This window comes from Antechinus flavipes, chromosome 4, assembly GCF_016432865.1.
Source record: "Antechinus flavipes isolate AdamAnt ecotype Samford, QLD, Australia chromosome 4, AdamAnt_v2, whole genome shotgun sequence".
Classification (NCBI taxonomy): Eukaryota; Metazoa; Chordata; class Mammalia; order Dasyuromorphia; family Dasyuridae; genus Antechinus; species Antechinus flavipes.
In genome coordinates, this window is record NC_067401.1 from 89,269,106 (window position 1) to 89,294,495 (window position 25,390).

At 32.3% G+C, this 25,390-nt stretch overlaps 1 protein-coding gene across 10 annotated transcripts in view; it reads left to right on the forward strand.

Annotated features, from left to right (window-relative positions):
- Nucleotides 1-25,390, forward strand: part of RGS7 (regulator of G protein signaling 7) — a 677,137-nt gene that overhangs the window by 536,873 nt on the left and 114,874 nt on the right. For 8 of the 10 annotated variants that reach the window (XM_051993522.1, XM_051993520.1, XM_051993516.1 and 5 more), the window contains one exon: nt 897-948. The exons of the other annotated variants lie outside the window; for them this stretch is intronic. In XM_051993522.1, the coding sequence (XP_051849482.1) occupies nt 897-948 (52 nt within the window). The remainder of the gene's footprint in view (nt 1-896; nt 949-25,390) is intronic. 10 annotated transcript variants of the gene reach the window in all.

The window sequence follows — 25,390 nt, forward strand, 5'->3', positions numbered from 1 at the left end:
TAATTAAAAAATTTTTAATGTAAAGTTCTCTGACCTTCACCTCCAAATTTTGTGATATCTCCATGGTCCTTGAAATAACTATTAGGCTCAAATCATACTGTACTTGAGAACACTCTGAAAATTGGGGTGACCTTTAGGTTGCAATAACTCCAGTGCCTCCATTTAGGTCTTAATAGAAAATGTAACAACTCTTGTTTGAATTGAGTTGAAGGTCATAAATGACTTGGTAGGATAATGTCAGATATTCTGACTTCTGTTAGGACTCAGGACTCAGTTTCCTTAGAAGATAAGAAGGATGCTGAGAACCCAAGACACCAGAGCCATTTGCCCCCAGTACATATAAAAAAGATATTTATGCAAATTTCAAAGATGACTAAATAACATTAAGATTCTAGGGAAGAGCTTGTCTCATCATTTAGTATTTTAAATTCACATAGTCAGTACTAAGATTTTTTAAAATTATGAAGCAAAGGATCCTATACAAATATTCTTGCTACATTAATTTGATTAAACACAATACTTTGAAAGTACTCTATGAATCAAGAGAAATTCTCATATGAATAATGGAGTGATTGATAGGTCCATTTACAATGTATCACCTAATCAAGGATGGTTCGATTTAGAGTTAAAAGGGACAATGTAGATAAACTGATTCTTTAAAGACCAATGTTCATACTACATTTAGTCCATGGCTGATCAAAAATTGAAGATTGTAGTTTAAAGTTCAGTGCAATGAACTAGGAAAAACATGCTACTTTGGCAATTATTTGTTAACTACTAAATTAATAACAGCAAGCCACTCTAAGTAAATGATTAGTTTTCAAGACTATAAAACTAAAAATTGTGTAACTCTTATATTGTCTAACAAGTATTCCAACTTTTTTTTTGTTCTATAGACACCCTATTTTTGGCCATCAAATTGTTGGGAGCCGGAAAATACAGACTATGGTTAGTGTGGATATCTCTCCTCATTTTACTATTGACAGAACTGTATTGTCTGCACGGACACATCATTTCTACTTTACTGTACTGTACACCATTAAGGGAAAAGGAAGGTGCACTATTGAATACATTGCAAAGCTGTCTAGCTTTGAATTTGTGATGGGGTTTTGATTGGTAAAATTTTTCCCAAACATAGGGTCAACTTTGCAATTCTCCTATGACTCTAGAGATAGTATTTTACTGCTGTGGCTCACTTTACATCCAACATGGAAAAACAAAAAGTCCCAGGCAGAATGGCCAAGGTGAAACAGATTCAAGTAAGTGATGTGAACAATGGGGAAAACTGCTACTGATTACCATTTCTTTTCCTATAGTTGACAAATTGTATTACACTAATAGTAAGTCTAATTGCAAGCAAGAGGAAAGTCTCATAAATAAATTATGAACCAAACACAATTGATCTCAAAATAAATCCTGCTTAGGAATCCTGTTGTCAGGAAGCTAATCAACAAGACAATCGACAATTAATAACTACTGACTCAGAAGTATCTTGAAGGTCATTATAATTGTTTTTGAGATGGTTGAAAGATTAAGGGTCATTTGGTACTTTCAGTCACGACCTCTTAAGGATATCAACCATCCAAAAGGATCAATATTAATTCACATGTTCATCAACAATATTTTTATGAAATCTGTTGACATTTTACATAGTAAGCAAGTGAGAAGATTTAAAAAGGGGTTCTGGATTGTTAATTTATTAAAACAATTTAATAAGGGCCAAATCTATAAAACCAGAAAGAGACAGACAGACACACACAGAAAGACAGACACACAGAAAAAGGGAGAAAGGAAGAATGGGAGAGAGTATGAAAAAGAGACACAGAGTGGTTGGTACAGAGAAAGATGGAAAGAGACAGAGACAGAGATGACGAAAGATAGAAAAAGAGACAGAGACATACACACACAAAGATAGACACACAGGAGACACACACACACACACACACACACACACACAGCATTAAGCACTCAGTTGTGCCAAGTACTGGGCTAAGTGATGGAAATACAAATAAAAACAAAACTAAAAATATATAGACCAGAATATTTATCTATTTGTTATGAGGGTATGTTTTTGTTTTTGTTTTTGTTTTACTGTGACTGAATGTCCCTATCTGCCATCCAGGTTATATCCTCCTCAATATTATGGTACTTAATAAACTGAATTAATTCCAAGAACTTTGGTGGGCATGAGATTAGAGCAAAGGAAGTTGGATAGTCTTGTGGGTTATTTTTTCCTGTCTTGTCTATAAAGTGATGGGAATAGAATAGACAATTTCTAAAGTTCCTTTCAGTTGAATAAGTTTAATTAATCCCAGAGCCTATTCTTGCTCCATTATAGAATGAGCTTTTCAAATGCCTGGAATATTCCCTTCAGCCAGGAAAGGGACTCTCTTTCCTGGAAAATGATGATCAACATTAACTCTTATCCTCCAAATCTTTTTCTGGACTCCATGCAAAGCATCACTCTACTATTTGCATTTATTATTAGAATGTCTTAATTTCCATAATTACGGTTCATGTTACCCAAATTTATATTTAGGTTTCTGGCTCCTTAAGAAGATTGTGAGTCTATGAGACTTCTATGCTTTTTTTAGACATATGTTGTATACACTATATGTTGATACTTTTATCTTCTTTTTCTAAAGGATCACTTTTCTCTAATCACATTGCTTTGGGATTGTAATCTCTGCACTGATGATGATGGTGATGATGAAAATGATAATGATGGGTTTTGTGAATGTCTGTATAAAAAGATAATAGAATCTTAAAACTACAGGTCAGTGAACCTGAATTTGATTTCTGCCAAAATTCAATTTCATGCCATTAAATCAAGGCAGAGTGGAGTCCTGAAGAGTCAGCCTCAAGATGAATTGGATTTACCTTCCACTTCCCATTTATACTGTCTTTGTGACCCTGAGCAACTCATTTTGGCTCTCTGTGCCCCAGAAAACTCTGAGATGTGTTTATGCTGTAGGAAAACTCAGACAAACTCACAGATCTGGATAGGAAAAATGTGCAAGAGATGGTAAGTGAAAATTTAGAAAATAAATCAGTGACAACAAAGATCCAAAATGATTAGCTGAGTTTGAATGGCTCAAATCTTTCTCCTCTCTTAAGAAAGACACACTTGATGTTTACTTCATAAAACCTACATGGATTAGGGATGATGAGGGAATTCTTTCAGGAAAAACAAAATAAACAAAACAAAACCAAAAAAAAAAAAAAACCCAAAACCCAACAACCTTTTTCTCCCTTTCTTCTTTTCAAAAAAAAAAAAAAAAAACATGCTGGGATTTCAGAGGCTGCACTATACCTCCAGGTAGTGATGTTTTATCATTTGCTATTGCCTTGTCAGGAACAAATAAAACATATTGTACTGATGTGAATTATCTAACTATGAACTTCCCTATAGCCATTTGCTCAGTAGCAAACTGTCTTGAAATATATGAAAGCAAGTTTGGGGGTGGGAAGAGGTGGAATGATTACATGATGTAGGTAGGCTATGGGAATCCAAGCACAAAGCATATTTTTGCTATTTGTACTCTAAAATAAACTTTGGGCAGATGGGACCTAGTTGCTTAAGGCTGAAAAACATTGACTTTATTTTCATGATTTGTCAGATGTGCTTTATTAAGAAATTGTTTCTTCTACTCCCCTAGCAATCCTTCATCTGCCCTTCCTCCCTTAACTCAGCTTCACTCTATACTCCTATACTCCCCCTTATACTCCTATGAAAAAACTTGTAAGAAATTAATCACCTATGGTCATATTTATGGAAGGTAGAATTAGCAAAATTATGCAGCCTTTTCAAAAATGAAGGGAATTAACTGATTATGTTTAATTTTTTTTCCATTCCAAAAGTAATGATTTAACAAATGCTATAAAGGGACATCTTCTTACTCAGGCCCATTATTCTGGAATTCAAAGTAGGCAAATGCTGGTATTTTTCTTCAAAGGAAAAAATGTAATTGTGGCATTCAAATCTAAACAAATGAAAATAACTCTGACGGTTATAACAGAGAAACATCTACTTTCATTGGCATATATAGGTCCCTTGCAGGCATCCCAGTCCAGGGAATCTTCCAAGAAATGATGGTCAGAGAGGCATAGGAAAGAATTAAATATTCGTTTTGTACCTGAGTTAACAGCTGCTTATTTGTGTAGATTTTCAATTCTTCAGAAAAATGACAAGCTTAAAAATGTGGAGTAAAGAAAAAGAATGGGACAAAGAAAAATTAGACTGGAGATAAAAAAAATCTCAGTTCTAGTTGAAGTTTTTGTATTAACTAGTTGTTTAAGCTTGAACAAGATGCTTACTTTATTGGGTCCTTGCTTTATTTAACTATAAAATGAGCAGATTGAACTAGTTTAGGGATTCATACTATGGGACTACTAAACATTTTTAAATGAAATTTTGATAACTGTATTTCAACATAATTTATTTTTAGTTCTATGTATTTTAATACTTAAATTTTAAAAAATTTTAAAACACTATTCTGATAAGGCTAGGCTTTACCAGCTTATTACAAAGGTCTATGAATCAATAGGATTAAGAATTCCTGAAGATGATCCTTCAAGTTGTTTCTAGCTGGTAATATCTCTAAGAATCATAGAATCTTGATCAATAAATCAATGTCATACTGTAGGGATGTTTATCAACAACTTGGATGAATATATATTAGCAATCCTTTTCCAAGTAGCATATTGGCATATATTTACATGTGACTTTTTTAGATGGAATTACAAAATCCAGATTAAAAAGATATCTACAGGTGTGGATATTGAGGTGGAACTCATATGATGATATGGAACACCTTAAAGCTTTACATTTTTCTTTAAACTATTAACTACTGAAGTAGAGGATGGGTAAAATCTGATAGCAATGCTTCATTTAGAAATTGTAAATAAGAAATAGAAATAGGAAAACAGAAAAATCAAATAGTTATAGTTTATTATGGGATTAATATGAATTTTTAAAATGACAATGTCATTTCCAGAATAGGGCATTCATAATTATATTTATAGATTATGTTTTGTCAGGTCAGTCAAGAAACATTTATTAAGTGCCTATTATGTTTCTTTAGCACTGGGAATACAATGACAGGCAAAAATGTGTTCCTTCCCTTGGGGAGCTTATAATCTTTTATAAAAATAAATTATTTATTTTTAATACACATTGCTTCATGAATTATGTTGGAAGAGAAAAATCAGAACAAAAGAGAAAAACCATGGGTTAGGAAAAAAAAAAGGAGTGACCATACCATGTGTTGATTTATATTCAATCGCCATAGTTCTTTTTCTGGCTGCAATGGCAGTTTCTTTCTGACCTTTTCCTCCAACCCTCAGACTAATTAGCAAATCCAGCCTCTGAATTATCTCTGCACCAGCAGAACCTACAAATATTGGGAGTATAACAAATTATCAGCAGAAGATAACTTTGAAACTCTCCAGAAAAGGTCTGTTTCAATCTGGCATGGAGGGAGATGGGCCAAGCCCAAGCAGGCTGAGCACAAACACCTGAGCACAGCACAGAGTCCCGGGGCAGGGGGAGTAAGGATTGCTAATATATATTCATCTGATCTTTTGGGATCACCTTGGATCACTGAACCACTCAAAAGAACCAAGTATTTCATAGTTGATCATCACACATTCTTCCATTGTATACATTGTGTATAATGTGTTCCTTTTGTGTTTTTGTTGGATGCTTTCTAGCTTCTCTGCTGATCTCCTGCTAGCAACCAGAGCAGAATAGCCAACACTGCTGTAGAATCCTCTTAGATTTTTCACCATAGAACTCCCACTGCCCCGGTACTCTGTGCTGTGCTCAGGTGTTTGTGCTCAGCCTGCTTGGGCTTGGCCCATCTCCCTCCATGCCAGATTGAAACAGACCTTTTCTGGAGAGTTTCAAAGTTATCTTCTGCTGATAATTTGTTATACTCCCAATATTTGTAGGTTCTGCTGGTGCAGAGATAATTCAGAGGCTGGATTTGCTAATTAGTCTGAGGGTTGGAGGAAAAGGTCAGAAAGAAAGTGTATCCTTTCCCCCATCTTGGCTCTGCCCCTAATGTAGTCCAAGTTGTCCATTTTGTTTTTCATGATGTTGATTAGTTCTTCTTTGGTCAAGAATTCCTTCCTCTCCAAAAAAATCTGAGAAGTAAATTATCTCTTACTTTTTTTAATATGCCTATGGTATCACTCTTTATGTCCAAATCATGTATCTATTTTAGCCTTATTTTGGTATGGAGTGTGAGAATGAGTGTAAATCTATGTCAAATTTCTGACATATTATTTTCTGGTTTTCCCAGCATTTTTTGTCGAATGGTGAGTCCTTATTCCAGAGACTGGAGTTTGGGGATTTATCAAATACTAGATTACTATAGATCTTGATTATTGTGTCGTGTGTATATATAATCTATTCCACTGATCCACCACTCAGTTTATTAGATGGTACCAAATAGTTTTGATGACTGCTGCTTTATAATAGAGTTTTAGGTCTAGTACTGTTAAACCACCATGCTTTCTAATTATTTTCCATTAATTCCCTTGATATTCTTGACCTTTTGTTCTTCCAGATTAATTTTGTTATTATTTTTTCTAGCTATATAAAATATGTTTTGGCAGTTTGTTTGGTATGACACTGAACAAGCTGACCAATTTATGCAGAATTGTCATTTTAATGATATTTCATTATATTATATTTATATATATATATTTATGTAATAGTATATATTATATATAACATATATACAATAATATATATTATATTTTATTATATTAGCTCAGCCTACCCATGACATTTTCCCAATTGTTTAGATCTGGCTTTATTTGTATGAGAAGTATTTTGTAATTGTGTTCATATAGTTCCTGTTTATCTTGACAAGTAGACCACCAAGTATTTTATTTTGCCTACAGTTATTTTAAATGGAATTTTTCTTTTTATCTCTTGCTTTTAGGTTTTATCATTAATATATAGAAATGCTGATGACTTGTATGCATTTATTTTATATCCTGCAACTTTGCTAAAACTGTGAATTGTTTTCAATATATTTTTTAATATTTTTCTAGGATCATCTATGTATATCATCAAATCATTTTTCTCATTGCTAAAGCCAATTTCTAGTACAATATTGAATCATAGTGGAGATAATTGGCATCCTTGTTTCAACCTTGATCTTGTTGGGAATGTGTCCAGCTTTTTTCAATACCAAATAATTCTTGCTGTTGGTTTTAGATAGATACTGCTTATTATTTTAAAGAAAGCTTCCTTTTCTATGATAGGTGCTATATTTTGTCAAAAGTTTTTTCTGCATCTATTGAGATTATTACTTTATTTCTGTTGGGTTTTTTATTGATATGGTTGATTATAGCAATAGTTTTCCTGATATTGAACCATCCTTGCATTCCTGGTATAAATTCCATTTGATCATAATGTATTATCTTGCTGATAAATTGCTATAATCACTTTGCTAATTTATTTTAATATTTTGCATAATTTTTATTAGGGAGATCTATAATTTTTTTCTCTGTTTTGGCTCTTCCTGGTTTAGGTAACAGTATCATAATTGTGTCAGAGAAGAAATTTAGCAGGGCTCCTTCTTCCTATTTTCCCAAATAGTTCATATAGTATTAGAGTTACTTTTTCTTTAAATGTTTGGTAGAATTCTCTTGTAAATCCATCTGGCCCTGGAGATTTTTTCTTAGGGAGTTCATTAATGGTATGTTCAATTTATTTTTTTTTCCTTTTTCTAATCAAATTAGCCAAAGGTTTATCTAGTTTGTTGATTTTTTCATAAAACTAACTCTTACTTTAATTAATTAGTTCAATAGATTTCTTAGTTTCAAATTCCTTAATCTCTCCTTTTAGTTTCAGAATTTCTAATTTGGTATTTAAGTGGGATTTTTAATTTGTTCTTTTTCTAGATTTTGTAGTTGCATGTCCAATTCATTGGTCTCTTCTTTCTCTATTTTATTCATGTAGCTATTTAGAGATATAAACTTTCCCCTAAGAATTGTTTTGGCTGCATCCACTAGGTTCTACAAGAATACTTTGAAAATTTTCTCTGTTTTCTAGTGCCTCCATCCTCACCAATTATTTTGTGTTTTTTTTAAATATACAAAGATAGATATATGCATTATCTATATCAATAAAATATAAGTTCCTTGAGGGCAGGACCTTTTATTTTTATTTTTATATCCTCAATACCTAGTGTATAGTACATACTTAATAAGTATTTGTTGATTGATTGATATGTTTAAGGAATTCCAGCACTCCTATTTTTTCTGTTATATTTATGTATCTGTTAATGAACATATTAATTTGATAATTAATCCAAGAGTCTGTCATATTCATAGAGAAATATATATATATGTATATACATATATGCATATATATATATATAAAGTTCTACTCTTATTCTGTGTTTCTCTCTTTGTATGTCTCTATTTCCCCATTTCTCTTTCTCTCTGTCCTTTCTCTCTCCTTCCATATTATTCTGCATGTTCACTCCAAGACATTACAATGTATGGCCTCTTTCCCATTATTTAGTATTAAAGCATCTCTAGATACACTTAACTTTCTTCAGACCCATTTTTCTTGTAGCTTTGCAAAGAAGATTCACAGTGTTCTTCTTCATGAGAATTAAATGTAAAAATAATCATCTCAAAACTTACTCTAGGAGAAAGTTATGAAATGATAAAATATTAATATTTCTGATGTGAAATGCTTTATTCCCATAGTAGCTGACCAAACAATAAATTTTCCTTTACAATGATATTTTTCAATATCTCCATTGCAAAATATAAAGCAAGATAATTTTTCATCTTGGAAGCTTCCAGGGTAAGGATTGTTACATCTAAGATACAAGATTTCTGATTGTAAATCATTATTTCTGTGATGTTTAAGCTAGTTCAATTAATTATTTAGAAAGATGTGTTTTTCTCTATAATTAGCAATAACAATCAGAATTTGTTTCCCTAATGGCTTTCATATACTTTGCATTTTAAATGATTGTTTTTCTGAGACTTTGTTCCTTGCTAAATTCACTTGAACTGATGTGGCATTATTATGAGAGCCCTGTTTATCAAGAATTATCTGTAGGCTTGGATTGAAAATAATTTTAGAAGTTTATGTATTCCTTAAAATTAAATATGTTTTGAGTTATATAGCCTTTCCTTGTTCATCTTTTTTTGTTTGTTTGTTTGAGTACCCGCAGAACCTGAGAAAAGAGAGCCCAACTTGAAATAATTGTCTATTGTGTCAGTAAGTTTTGGCAAATTGCAATGCCTCTTATGAGTGAGATTCAATAAAGAAAGAAATTAAATTATTTGAATGATACATTTTTAAAAATAGGTCTACATAACTGGTTGAATGCTATTTACCAAGGATAGGGAACATTTTTTTCCATTGGATTTAAGTATACAATTAAATTGTTCAATCAATCAAAAAATATAACATAAAAGCATTCCTACTCTATCCCTCTATTATTTTATACATCTTTTAAGGGATACAATAATTTGATGATGAATGATAGGTTTAATGTACTCCAAGAAGAGTTTGTCATATTCATGGAAAAGTTTGTACTCTCTTCCTCACAGTCTACTTTTCTTTTTTCTTTTTACCCTCTCTCTCCCCCTTTTTCCTCTCCCCCTTTCTCTTTGATCTACATTTTCTTTCCAGAATGCTATCATTTATTTTCTCTTTCTCATTACCGATTTAAAAGTTTCTCTAAGGTTTCTTAGGTTAGTTTCTAGAGGCATTTATATCCCCATTTTACATTCTGAGGGCAGTGAATTGCCCACAGCAGCATAGCTATTAAATGTTAGACAGCATAATTGATCCCAGTTCTTTCTATCTCCAAGACTGTGTCTATTTATAATGCTACTTCAAATGCTGGTAAGACTGGGGAATGATCAGAAACTTCATATCCTAAGAACTAAAGGGAATGTGAAAACTTTATTCTTCTAGGAGGGATCCTCAAACTTTTAAAATAGGGGGCCAGTTCACTGTCCTTCATGCTGTTGGAGGACCAGACTATAGTAAAAACAAAAACTTTGTTTTGTGGGCCTTTAAATAAAGAGATTTCATAGCCCTGGGTGAGGGATATAAATGTCCTCAGCTGCTGCATCTGGCCCGAGGGCCGTAGTTTGAGGACTCTTGCAAAGGCAGAGGGAATGTAGCACAGCACCTGAAATCAGGAAGACCTGAATTCAAGTCCTTTCTCAGACATTTTTAATAGTTTTATGATGTCGGGCAAATCATTCCATCTACCTCAATTTCCTCATCTATAATCTAGAGGCATAATAATATCTATTTTACAGGGTTGTTATGAGAATAAAATGAGAAAGTATTTGTAAATAGTTTTGCAAACTTTCAAATTCGACATAAATGTTGTCCTTGTTATTTTGCTCATTCTAGTGAAGAGGTACCAAGATTATTCCTAAAGTATCGACAGATTTCTAAAAAATCTCTAGAGCAGGAATGCTTATTTCTACCTGCATTAGTAAATGAAAAAGAAATATGGTTTTATATCATCTATAGAGATAAGAAAGAGAAATCCAATATTTTGCAGACATTCATTAGTAAAGTAGTAAAGTAAAAGAGGCACTGTTTAATAATATGACTTTCTCCACTATCATCTATTTGGATATCCCTGAGTAAGTTATAACAACTCTATAAGTATCAGTTTCTATATTTGTAAACTGAGAAAGATGGGTTAGATGAACTTTTAGGTCCACTTCTTCTCTGAAATTTTATTATCTATTTTTTCCTAATTCTTGTTTAGTGTTTTGACTTTTTTTTTTAAGATTTTTTTGGTATATAGCATTTTCTATGGTAATGTATATACAATAACAGATTAACTTGCAAATGATTGAACATTTGGACAAGAAGTCAGCAATGTGGAATAACCGTCATTATCTTTTGTCAGATAGTTTCTTCTTTCCTTCCTTCCTTCCTTCCTTTCTTCTTTCTTTTCTTCCTTCTTTCCTTCCTTCTTTCCTTCCTTCCTCCCCTCCTTCCTTCCTCCCTCCTTCCGTCCCTCTCTCCCTCCTTCCGTCCCTCTCTCCTTCCTTCCTTTCTTCCTTCTTTCCTTCTTTTTTCTTTCTTTCTTTCTTTCTTTCTTTCTTTCTTTCTTTTTATTTTTACAATTCTTTTAATTTTTAGTTTTTATGATAATAGTTTCTTTATTTTTATTTTTCCAAATACATGCTTTCAACATTCACTCTTCCAAAACTTTGTTTCAAATTTTTCCTCCCTCCATTAGATAGCAATTAATCCAATATAGGCTAAACATGTACAGTTCTTCTAAACTTATTTCCACATTTATCATGCTGCCTGTCTTTCTTTCTCTTTCTTTTTTTGAATAATAACTTCAGTACTGGGTAAATAATTCTAGTTTCTAGAGGCATATCCACATTTTATACATGAGAGCACTGAGGTTTATATAAATGAATTGCCCATAATCTAGTAATGTATTTCATATTGCAGATGTGCCAGTGTTTACCATTGAACATAGTAGTGAATAATAACTGAGACTGTGTGTGTCTCAAGCCAAGGGCCCTGTTAGTATGATTTCTTATTTCCTAAATGTTTATCAACTACTGAAGGGAAAAAAATATTAAGCACTCTATCTTTGAGAATATGTTTGTCCTATAGTTGTTGCAGAGTCATTTAAGGGAGAACTATTGAGTAAAACATTCTAAATCTATCTATGTCTGTCAGATGATGAGAGTGTTATAAAATGCTTGAACAATTTTAATTGAATATTATAAATCAACACTAATTTTTATAAACCTCAGAAAAGGGAAAGGAAAACTGTATAAAAACAAAAAAAAAAGGTGTAAGTAATACTTAAAATGCAATTGCATTATGTAGACATAATTTTGAATGCTGAAATGTGAAGCATCTGAGCTTTTTTTTTGTTTGTTTTTTTAAGAAACAGGTTGGTTTTATATTTTGCTGTTATTATTGTTCAGTATTTTCATTCATATCTGTCTTTTTATGACCCTATTTGGGGTTTCTTGGCAAAGATATTAGAGAGACTTGCCATTACCTTCTCTAGCTATAGATGAGGAACTAGGGAGGTCAAAGGTTAAGCGATTTGCCCAGGATCACACAGTAAGTATAAGAGGCCAGATTTAACTCACGGGTATAAATCTTCCAGACTCCAAACTTGGCACTTTATCCACTGTGCCAACTAGCTTTACTAAATGACAGCAAACATACCTCTTGGCCTTTCTTTACTTTGGTTTCTTCACCTATAAGATGAAGGGAGGGATAAATAACTCAATTTATTCAAATAAAATTTGCAAGGGTTAATATGCTTCTGAGAAGCAGCCGGGTATAGGAAGCAATATTTCCCAACTTTCTCATTTAAGGATTTCTTTATATCCTTAAAAATTTTTGAGGACCTGAAAGGCTTTCTTTATGCAGATTATATCTATCAACATTTAGTGAATTAAAAAGTAAAACTAATATTTTAAAAAATGTTTATTTAGTAATTCATTTTTAAAATAATAAATTCAAAACAGGTTAACATAATGACATTTTCAATGAAAACAATATATTTTCCTAAACAGAAAACAAATTATTGAGAAAGTAGTATTATTTTACTTTGTTTTTAAAATCTTTTTAACATTTGGCTTAATAGAAGACAGGTTGATTCTCATATCTGCTATATTCAATTTGTTGTGTTATGTTATTTTAGTTCAATTATATGAAGAAAATCAGGTGTCATGATAAGTTGTTGGAAGAAGGAACATTTTAATAGGCAAATAATGGCTTTAGAAATTTATCTTGACCCTGTACATCCCCAGAAAAGATCTCAAGGATACCCAGAGTTCCTCAGATTATACTTTAAAACCACTGATATACATGAGAGATAAAACCATCCATCTTGATAAAAAAATGACAAAGTTATGGAGATCTATAGAAGATAGGCCTTCTTCCAATACAATGATTACATAACATTGGACAACCTATCAGTCCTCAAGACAATTTTCTAGGAATATATACTGTAGATAAATTCTGATTTACATTGGTGGGGGGGTTTAGTAGCTGGTCATTTCATATGCCAATGAAATCTTGGGTTGGGGAAAAATTTGATCAAATATTTTTAGAGCCTTATTAGGTTTTACAACTTTAAGGTGAAAATTATTGTTCTTGTTAATTATCAGTTCAAATTGCATTTGAATCTGTTTATTTAGAGTATATCCAACATCCTACTGTGACAAGCAGTTTTATGACTTTGGAGACATAATTATGCTTGAAAATTTTTATTTTCATCAAATAGCTATTATGGATATGGCTATCAAATACACTGATATGTCTCTGCTCTGGCATTCATGAACTTCATACCTCTGATTGAGTTTTAATAGTTCAAAAGAGTTATAATTTCATTGAACTATGTACTCCCTTCATCAATATGACTAGCAATTCTTTTATACCTCAACAAATTCCTATTTCCCTGCCTTTGCACAGACTTTACCTCATGCTAGAAAAAATTGTCTTTCCTCACTTCTACGTCTTGGAACACCCAGATCGTTTCAGGGATCAGCTCAAATATCACTTTCTACATTAATTATTTCTTGAAACTCTAGTTATAAATCTCCACTCCTGTCTCTACCTCTTCAGGTGAAGTCAAAAAAGCAGGGTAGCCATCCTTATCTCAGATCAAGCAAAAGCAAAGATTGATCTAATTAAAAGAGATAAGGAAGGAAACTATATTTTGCTTAAGGGTACTAGAGACAATGAAGCAATATCAGTATTAAACATATATGCACCAAGTGGTATAGCATCTAACTTCCTTAAAGAGAAGTTAAGAGAGTTGCGAGAAGAAATAGACAGCAAAACTATAATAGTGGGAGATCTCAACCTTGCACTCTCAGATTTAGATAAATCAAATCACAAAACAAATAAGAAAGAAATTAAAGAGGTAAATAGAATATTAGAAAAATTAGGTATGTATAATAGATCTCTGGAGAAAACTGAATGGTGACAGAAAGGAGTATACTTTCTTCTCAGCAGTTCATGGAACCTACACAAAAATTGACCATATATTAGGACATAAAGACCTCAAAATTAAATGCAGGAAGGCAGAAATAGTAAATGTTTTCTTTTCAGACCACAATGCAATAAAAACTACATTCAACAAAAAGTTAGGTGTAAATAGACCAAAAAGTAATTGGAAACTAAATAATCTCATCTTAAAGAATGATTGGGTGAAACAGCAAATTATAGACACAATTAATAATTTCACTCAAGATAATGATAATGGTGAGACATCATATCAAAATTTATGGGATACAGCCAAAGCAGTAATAAGGGGAAATTTTATATCCTTAGAGGCTTGCTTGAATAAAATAGAAAAAGAGAAGATCAATGAATTGGGCCTGCAACTTAAAAAGTTAGAAAAAGACCAAATTAAAAACCCCCAATCAATTACTAAACTTGAAATTCTAAAATTAAAAGGAGAAATTAATAATATAGAAAGTAAAAATACTATTGAACTAATAAATAAAACTAAGAGTTGGTTTTATGAAAAAACCAATAAAATCGATAAACCTTTAGTAAATCGGATTAGAAAAAGGAGAGAGGGAAATCAAATTAGCAGTCTTAAAAATGAAAAAGGAGAACTGTCCACTGATGAAGAGAAAATTAAAGAAATAATAAGGGGTTATTTTGCCCAACTTTATGCCAATAAATTTGATAACCTAAGTGAAATGGATGACTACCTCCAAAAATATAGGCTTCCCAGATTATCAGAGGAGGAAATAAATTGCTTAAATAGTCCCATTTCAGAAAAAGAAATAGAACAAGCTATTAATCAACTTCCTAAAAAAAAAATCCCCAGGACCAGATGGATTTACATGTGAATTCTACCAAACATTCAAAGAACAATTAGCCCCAATGCTTTATAAACTATTTGAAAAAATAGGGAATGAAGGAGTCCTACCAAATTCCTTTTATTACACAGACATGGTACTGATACCTAAACCAGATAGGTTGAAAACAGAGAAAGAAAATTATAGACCAATCTCCCTAATGAATATTAATGCTAAAATCTTAAATAAGATATTAGCAAAAAGACTACAGAAAATCATCCCCAGGATAATACATCACGATCAAGTAGGATTTATACCAGGAATGCAGGGCTGGTTCAATATTAGGAAAACTATCAGTATAATTGGCCATATTAATAATCAAATTAACAAAAACCATATGATCATCTCAATAGATGCAGAAAAAGCATTTGATAAAATCCAACATCCATTCCTACTAAAAACTCTTGAGAGTATAGAAATAAATGGACTTTTCCTTAAAATAATCAGAAGCATCTATTTAAAACCAACAGTAAGCATCATATGTAAGGGGACAAACTATAACCATTCCCAATAAGATCAGGAGTGAAACAAGGTTGCCCACTATCACCGTTACTATTTAATATTGTATTAGAAATGCTAGCTTTGGCAATAAGAGTTGAGAAAGAGATTAAAGGAATAAGAATAGGCAATGAGGAAACCAAATTATCACTCTTTGCTGATGATATGATGGTATACTTAGAGAACCCCAGAGACTCTACTAAAAAGTTATTAGAAACAATCCACACCTTCAGCAAAGTTGCAGGGTATAAAATAAACCCACATAAATCATCAGCATTCTTATATATCACTAACAAAACCCAAAAGTTAGAGATACAAAAAGAAATTCCATTTAAAGTAACTACTGATTGTATAAAATATTTAGGAATCTATCTGCCAAGGGAAAATCAGAAACTTTATGAGCAGAACTACAAAACACTTTCTACACAAATTAAGTCTGATCTAACTAACTGGAAAAACATTAAATGCTCTTGGATTGGGCGAGCAAATATAATAAAGATGACAATACTACCTAAATTAATCTATTTATTTAGCACTATACCAATCAGACTCCCAAAAAACTACTTTGATGAACTAGAAAAAATAACAACAAAGTTCATATGGAAAAACAAAAGGTCAAGAATTTCAAGGGAATTAATGAAAAAAAATCAAATGAAGGTGGCCTAGTTGTACCAGATCTAAAATTATATTATAAAGCAGCAGTTACTAAAACCATCTGGTATTGGCTAAGAAATAGACTAGTTGATCAATGGAATAGGTTAGGTTCAAAGGACAAAACAGCCGATAACTTTAATAATATAGGGTTTGACCCAAAGACCCCAGTTTCTGGGATAAGAAGGCAGTATTTGAAAAAAATTGCTGGGAACATTGGAAATTAGTATGGCAGAAACTAGGCATTGACCCACACTTAACACCGTATACCAAGATGAGGTCAAAATGGGTTCATGACCTAGGCATAAAGAATGAGATTATAAATAAATTGGAAGAGCATAGGATAGTTTACCTCTCAGACCTGTGGAAGAGGGAAGAATTTATGACCAAAGAAGAACTAGAGATCACTATTGACCACAAAATAGAAAATTTTGATTATATCAAATTGAAAAGTTTTTGTACAAACAAAACAAATGCAGACAAGATTAAAAGGGAAACAATAAACTGGGAAAACATTTTTACAATCAAAGGTTCTGATAAAGGCCTCATTTCCAAAATATATAGAGAATTGACTCTAATTTATAAGAAATCAAACCATTCTCCAATTGATAAATGGTCAAAGGATATGAACAGACAATTCTCAGATGAAGAAATTAAAACTATTTATAGCCATATGAAAATATGCTCCAAATCATTATTAATCAGAGAAATGCAAATTAAGACAACTCTGAGATACCACTACACACTTGTCAGATTGGCTAGAGTGACAGGGAAAGATAATGTGGAATGTTGGAGGGGATGTGGGAAAACAGGGACACTGATACATTGTTGGTGGAATTGTGAACACATCCAGCCATTCTGGAGAGCAATTTGGAACTATGCTCAAAAAGTTATCAAACTGTGCATACCCTTTGATCCAGCAGTGTTTCTACTGGGCTTATACCCCAAAGAGATACTAAAGAAAGGAAAGGGACCTGTATGTGCCAAAATGTTTGTGGCAACCCTGTTTGTAGTGGCTAGAAGCTGGAAAATGAATGGATGCCCATCAATTGGAGAATGGTTGAGTAAACTGTGGTATATGAACGTTATGGAATATTATTGTTCTGTAAGGAATGACCAGCAGGATGAATACAGAGAGGACTGGCGAGACTTACATGAACTGATGCTAAGTGAAATGAGCAGAACCAGGAGATCATTATATACCTCAACAATGATACTGTTTGAGGATGTATTCTGATGGAAGTGGATCTCTTCCATAAAGAGAGCTAATTCAGTTTCAAATGATCAAAGATGGGCAGAAGCAGCTACACCCAAAGAAAGAACACTGGGAGATGAATATAAACTGCTTGCATTTTTGTTTTTCTTCCCGGATTATTTATACCTTCTGAATTCAATTCTCCCTGTGCAACAAGAAAACTTTTCGGTTCTGCACACGTATATTGTATCCAGGATATACTGTAACCTATTCAACATGTAAAGGATTGCTTGCCATCTGGGGGAGAGGGTGGAGGGAGGGAGGGGAAAAATTGGAACAGAAGTGAATGCAAGGGATAATGTTGTAAAAAATTACCCTGCATGAGTTCTATCAATAAAAAGTTATTTTAAAAAAATTTAAAAGTGGAAAATATCTCATATTACATTATTGTCAAAAAAGGAAGCGAATACAGATACAGAGGTTAGTAATAATTATTATTAACCCCACATGTCTAGTTTTCTACCTATGTGCAATTTTTACAAAAATAATCTAGGTGCACATTAAGTACATTTTTGTAAGGGTTTGGAAATGGAGAAGATAGGCTTTTACAACTTATCATATGTAGTCGATGACTTCTTTATAATCTCATTAGTGATTTTAAAAGTGTAGATAATAAAAGATCTAACTGTGCTTGTTATTTGTTGATTCTGTAGAAACTTTTAATTAGATAGAACAATTTACAAATGTAATAAGCATTTATGCCAAAGAAAAATGAAGCTTTAAAAGCTTTCTTCCCACAAGTTCCCACAATCTCACAAATATATCAATATCATTCACAATTTCCTTGATAGATGTAATAAAGATAAATTATTCTATAGCTTTTAATTATTAATATTAAAGGGAACACAGAACCAAGTGGCATATGTTTACTGTCATAGTGGATGAAAAGTACACAGTCCACAACAGAGAAATCTTCACAGATGGAGAGGTTGCTCTATCACTCCTACTGGCATGACATTTTGCTGATAGCACCAAGCCCAGAATGTTGTAATCTCCTAAATGAAATTTACAGTCTCTCAAAAAAATTGATATAAGTACAGATAGGAAAAAAAATCCAAAGGGGTAAGCAATGTCTGTTATCTAATATATAATATGCAGTCAAATGGACTATGCATAAAACTCAAGTAGTATATGCAAATGAAAAATAAGCTGGAACTGTAAGTGAACAGGAAGAAAATGAACACCATTGTCTTTTAGAAAAAACTGCAATTTTTTTTTTGTATTTGTTTTTTAATGACCAAGAATATCCCTCTGAAATAGAATCCTATCTTTTCTTTTTTCTTTTTTTAATTTATTTTATTATAGCTTTTTATTTACAAAACATATGCATGAGTAATTTTTCAACATTGACCCTTGCAAAACCTTCTGTTCCAAATTTTTCCCTCCTTCCTCCCCACCCCCTCCCTTAGATAGAAGCTAGTCCAATACATGTTAAATGTGTTAAAATATATGTAAAATTCAATATATGTATACATATTTATACAATTATCTTGCTGTATAAGAAAAATCAGGAAGAAAAAAAAAACCTAAGGAAAAAACAAAAATGCAAGCAAATAACAACAGAAAGCATGAAAATACTATGTTGTGGTCCACACTCAGTTCCCATAGTCCTCTCTCTGGGTATAGATGGCTCTCTTCATCACTGAACAATTGGAACTGGCCATTTCATTGTGGAAGAGAGCCACATCCATCAGAATTGGTCATTGTATAGTCCTGTTGTTGCCATGTATAGTGATCTCCTGGTTCTGCTCATTTCACTCAGCATCAGTTCATGTAAGTCTCTCCAGGCCTTTCTCAAATCACCCTGTTGGCCATTTCTTACAGAACAATAATATTCCATAATATTCATATACCATAATTTATTCAGGAGTCCTATGTTTTCAACATGAAGTCATCCTAGTTATACTTTATAATGATGTCATTCAATACTACAGTCTCTGAAAAACTGAAAGTGAGAATCCTACAAAGTGCAATTAAAAGGCATATGGTTGGATATAAGCAAACTGAAACATTTTTTCCAACTTGTCTCACCTAATCTAGTAATTTTCCAATACTAAATAAGAACACAAACTGTTTTTGAGGAACTATTTCTTAGGGACCATCTTTTTTAATAATATATTCCATATTTCATCAGGAAATGAAGTCATTCACAATAGTTCAGAGACCATAAATTATTTTTTCATCATTTTTATTCTCTCCTACTCTTTGTGACCCCTTTTGGGTTCTGAAACATACTTTAAATGATGTTATTCAGGAAAAAATATGTATAAATGATTTGAGAGAAATACATGACGTAATAAAAGAGGGGCTAGCCATGTAGCAAGAATTGTTATAGATAGACCATGTGCTGTACTGGAATCCAAATAATGTTCAAAGAATGTGAGAAATGTTGGTTGCATACTTCATACTTTCCATATGGCATATTTATGGTACAATGTAGAAAAACTTTGCACAAGATTGGCACACATGGGTGAATTTGATTTGGACTCATGCAGAAAAGCTGTATCAAATAGATTATAGATCCATATAAGTATTGGAGGGTATCTGAAGAAGAAAGCATTTTAGAATGAGTTAGCAGTACTAATTTAATATTCTAAATAAATATAGTGATTGCTCTGATCAAAAAAGAGATAGGAATAAATATAGAAATAAAAGATAAATGGAAGGAATATTTAATGTGATATGAACAATGTGTATACTATATACAATATACACTGACTTAATTAACTTAGATTGACCATCAAAATAGTGAGAGTGAAGTCATATTTTTAGATTCTAAAATAAGTTACTTAATTAAATTAAACAGAAGGATCTTCTTCCTGATTTATTGGATTCATTAAGTCACAGAGCTTTGCATATTATCTTTCAATGAACTGGCAACATTTGAACATCATAAATCTCATATGTCTCTATGTTCTGCTAGTAGAGGAATTAAAGGATATCAAGAGAGGTAAGAGCAATTGAGAGTACTATACAATGAAAAACAAAGATTTATCAGTTCACAGGACACTCAATCAAATTGTGTGGAGATCCACGAATGTCCAGAAACATGTTTAGAGAGATTTGTCCAATGAGATAATCTGAATAAGGACAGCAAATAGTATCTTAGAAGACTTTAGACAAAATTAGAATCTACAACCAAAGGAAGGAGTCAAGAAGGAAACTTAGAGAGTGTGCTATTTCTGGCAGTTAAAGATATTTCATGAAAGAAGTCATGGGTTGAATTATTTATAATGTCTACACTTTGAGCCTTTTACAATTTTTCATGTCAAATCAAAGCCTCTTGTTCTGAGAAAGTGTGATTTTGAGGATGTTAAATGACAGAAGGGGAAATATTTAAAGAATCTTCTGTTTAACAAACATTCTAAACTTGTTACTTAAATGTGTGCATATCACAACTTTTGCCCATTTTTTCTTTTCTTCCTGCACTTTTAAAAATAGAATGAGTAAAATAAATACTGGATTGTGCTGGTCAGGCAACACAGTAAAATATTGTGTTCACACTTTGAGAGTAATTGACAAACGAGTAAATCTAAAAGAGAGTAACCAAGAGGGTGAGGGAACTTGTAATCAGTCAGTATGAGACATAGTTGATGGAAGTTGGATTGCTTAGCAAAAAGAAAAGAGAACTTATGGGTATATTATATTTATCTCAGCATATTTGAAGGGCTGCCACACAAATGAGGAAGTTGATCTGAATGGCTGGAACCAATGAATGGAAGCGTATTTCAATAGAGTAAAGAATATCTTTGTGACAATTAAAACAATTCAGAATGAGGATATTCCTAAGGCACTGTTTCTTTTTACTAAAACTATTCAAGCAGATGGCTAGATAGGTAGATAATAGATAGAAAGATGTATAAAAGATAGATAGATACATACATACATATAAAGGAAGGAAGGGAGGGAGAGAAGGAGGAAGAGAGGGAATAAGGGAAAAAAGAAAGGATGAATACATGCATTATGCAGGATTTTTTACTGACATATCTCTAGGCTGTCTTCTAAATTTAAGAATCTATAATTCTGATACAAAATGATTTTTTATTCTATTCTAGATTAACAAAGGGAAGGAAGACACAATTTTATTTTTTCTAAATCATTTATAAAATAGCATGAATTTTAAAATTTTTCGGATTGATGCAGAAGAGCCACATTTTATAGATTTCATTTTAACACATTCAAGCAAAGTTTAGGTTACTCTCTAAACCAATGTAATATGCCCCATTCATCATGAGGGTAGCAACATTATCACCTTAGCATGAGTGAAAATAGTAATGATGTCATAGATTTCTTTTGTCCTATATCTTCATATATCTGACTCATATTGCCTTCTTTTTTCCTATTCCTTTCAATCCTGAAGTAATGTCAGAATAAAAAAATTTAGGCTTCTTAAGGAAAACACAAGACACTAAGGCTATTTGCAGCTTCCATTAGGTACCAAAATGATACTAGAGCTTCAAAGTTTCATTGTGCTAACTATTGTCTTGTGTAAAGCTATTAACTTCATCTTTATTCAGATGAAAATGAAGTAGAAATTGGTGAAATGAACTGCCTTCATTGGTTGAGGGAACTGATGTTAAGGATAAGAATCATTCACTCAGGATTTTAGTGCCAAGATAACAAATGTCCTCCCACCTTCTACTATTGCTTAAAATGAACTCAAAGAAACCATCTCTCATTCTACTCTCTTTCTTTTCTTCCCTCAGTATCCCTTTTGTCTTCTTTAGAAGGATTTTGACTAAAATATTCTTCTGTCTTCTGTAACCAAAGCTTAGCAATCTGGAAAAAAACATGTATAAAAGGCATTTATATAGTCATCCATCATGTTTAACCATTTTTTTTAAGTTTAGATACTATTGTGATAGATGGGATGTTTTATATCAGGAAAATGTAAACAGGATAAACAAGAAATAAAGAGCAGAAAAAAGAGAGAAAATGATTGGATGAATATGAAAGATCAAATTTCAATTGAGAATTATATATATATATGTATATTATCTTTTAAAAAGCAAAACACATGATATTTTGACACATTAGCTGCTTCCTAACAACCTGACTTAATAATATCTCCCCCTTAAGCCTGCCCCCCCCCAAAAAAAAAACCCCACCTAATATAACAATGGGACAACTGAATGGTGCAGTAGAGTATCAGACCTGGAGTCAGAAAGAGTAATCTTCCTGAGTTCAAATATAGTCTCAGACACTTATTAGCTATGTGATCTGGGACAATTCACTTAACCCTGTTTGCCTCAGTTTCCACATCAATAAAATGAAATGGCAAAATCTTCAGTATTGATTAAAAAAAAATACCAGATGGGGTCACAGAATCAGATACAACTGAAAAATGACTGAATAACAAAGGTAATCATAGTAACTAAGAAAAAATTATCTTTTTATTTATCATTTACTATATTATGATGAAAAAGAATGAAATGTGTTTTAACCTAAATCATCTCGATCCAACTTTGACCATGGAATATGTTGGGTTTTAGTGTTGTTTTCAATTACATTATTAAAGTCATCGTATGTACTGTTCCTTTTGATTAAGCATCTTTTAGGGTAAATTAGTTCTTGTAAATCATATGATATTTCCCTGAATTCCTTATATTCCTAATTCTTTATAATATACTCCTACCATACTTTGTTGAGCTATTCTCTAAACATGAAGCACATAATTTAGATATCATAAAATATTAGTGACTGTTTATTAGTATTCCCTACAATTATTGAAAAATACAAGCTGTCATTTTGTTATAATCTTTATGGTGTAGTATTTTATGGCAAAATATATTTTAATATAGCATTTGAAAAATAGAAAATTATTGAAGATAATTGTCCCATATGGGGAAAAAATAAATATCTCAACAACAGAGAAACAGAGAAATAAAGAAATTTCTGAAATAAGAGAATTATCAAAATGGGCTATACAATTCCTTCTCTGAAAGACCAGATGTAATTTGTAGATTGTTGGGTTTTTTGTCCTTTATTCTTCAAAAGGACTGTGTCATTGGGGTGGTGATGCCATGACATGCAAGTGAATTGGATTTAAGTGAGGAAGGGATGTGCAAGGTCATCTGCCTCACTTTCTCCTCCAAAGTCATTTGGGTCCAGTGGCCATCCTGTTGACTAGAGATGGCCCTGGATGCAGTGAGAGATGTTGGCCTTTTTAAAGTCTTTTACAGGTCTCAATTTGGCTGAGGCCACACCAATTTAGTTATTAAGGCTAGATAGCAACTGAGGCAAAGAATGGCCTCTTTCAATAGTCAAAAAACAATAAATAAATAAATAAACAAACAAACAAACAAGCAAATAAATAAATAAATAAATAAATGTGGGAGGAGAGACTCTCAAGGTTTTGATTACTATATTCCTCATCCAAAAAATCTCAAGATAAAAGAATCCAAATTTGCCAAAACAAATTATTTTGATTAATAAAGAACCCCAAAGAATTTACAATTTGGCATGTTTAGAAAAAGCACTGAGACAGTATCCTTTAGATGACAAGGCAAGTGAAGAACAATCTCAAATAGCTCCAACTCTAACAATTATATATTGAGATGTAGACTCAAAATTCTCCTGTCAACTTTTATATGAATTTACCGATTGCTCTCTTCTGTCTTCTATCATCCTGCCCCAAAGATTAAAAAATTTATCATTATGATTTTAATCCAGTTTCCAAAAAATATGTATGTTATACTTTTAATCCAATACTCAACTTGCTTGCTAACCTCCACCATCATTTATTCATAGATATTGCACCAACCTTTGAAGTGGATTTCTTGTCTTATGTTTCTCCATCAATCCTCCACAGAAATGCCAAAATGATTTTCCTAAGGCACATCTCTATCCATGTCATTTTCATATTAAATAAATTCAAATAAATTTCAAAAGCTCCCTATGGGATCAAGTATAAATATAAATTCTGTGGTTTAGCATTTAAAGTTCTTCACAATTTGGCATTTTCCTGTCTTTCTACTATCTTGATTTCCTGTAATATATGATCCAGCCATACTTGATTAAATCTGTTTCCCACAAGTTCATATCTATTCTCTGTCTCTCTGCCTTTTAACTTGCTAGCTCCTATTCTTGGAATGGTCTTATTCCTAATTTCTACATCTTAGAGTATTTTTTTCTTTTAATACTCTTATGCATAAGTTCTTTCCCAGTTTCACTTATATGTATGTGTGTGTGTGTGTGTGTGTGTATTTCTCCCCAGTTAGAGGCTTGAGGGACTGAACAGTTTTATTTTTATTTATTTGTGTGTGTGTGTGTGTGTGTATGTGTGTGTGTGTGTGTGTGTGTGTGTGTGTGTGTGTGTGTGTGTGTTTATCTCCAGGACAGCACAGTGCCTGGCACATGGTAAGCTCTTAATGAATGCTTACTGATTTTAACTAGTTAAACATCAATTGATTTTCATGTGCCAGGCACTATGCTAGGTCTTGGATATAAAGAAACAAAAATAAAATAGTTTCTGCCCTCGAGACACTTTCAGTCTACTGAGGAAGGAGAGAGAGAGATAGAGACTATATTTATTTTAATAAGTAAATAAATATATAGTATATGCATAGTGAATCTAAAGTAATTTCAGGAGGGGGAGAACTCTAACAAGTAAGGGGATCATGGGAAGTCTGATATATTTGGAATTTGAGCTGAATTATGAAAGAAGCTAGGTATTCAAAGAAATGTTAATATGGAGGGAGAATATTCCAAGTTTGAATGATACCAAGACTTAGAGGTAGAAAATAGAATGTAACATACATAGAATATTAAATAGTTTAGTTTGGCTGAAATGGACAGCTTATGAATCTTTTGAAAAATTGAACCAGAAAGACAGGATTGGAACCACATAGAAAAAGATTTTAAATTCCCAACAGAAAAATATGTTGGGATTTTTGTTTGTTTTGTTTTGTTTTGGTTTTTTGCTGAGGCAATTGGGGTTAAGTGACTTGCTCAGGGTCACACAGCTAGGAAGTACTAAGTGTCTCAGGCCAGATTTGAACTTAGGTCCTCCTGATTTCAGGGCTGGTGCTCTATCCACTGTACCATCTAGCTGCCCCCATGATTTTTTTTTTCTTAAAGGTAATAGGGAACTATGAAAGTTTCATG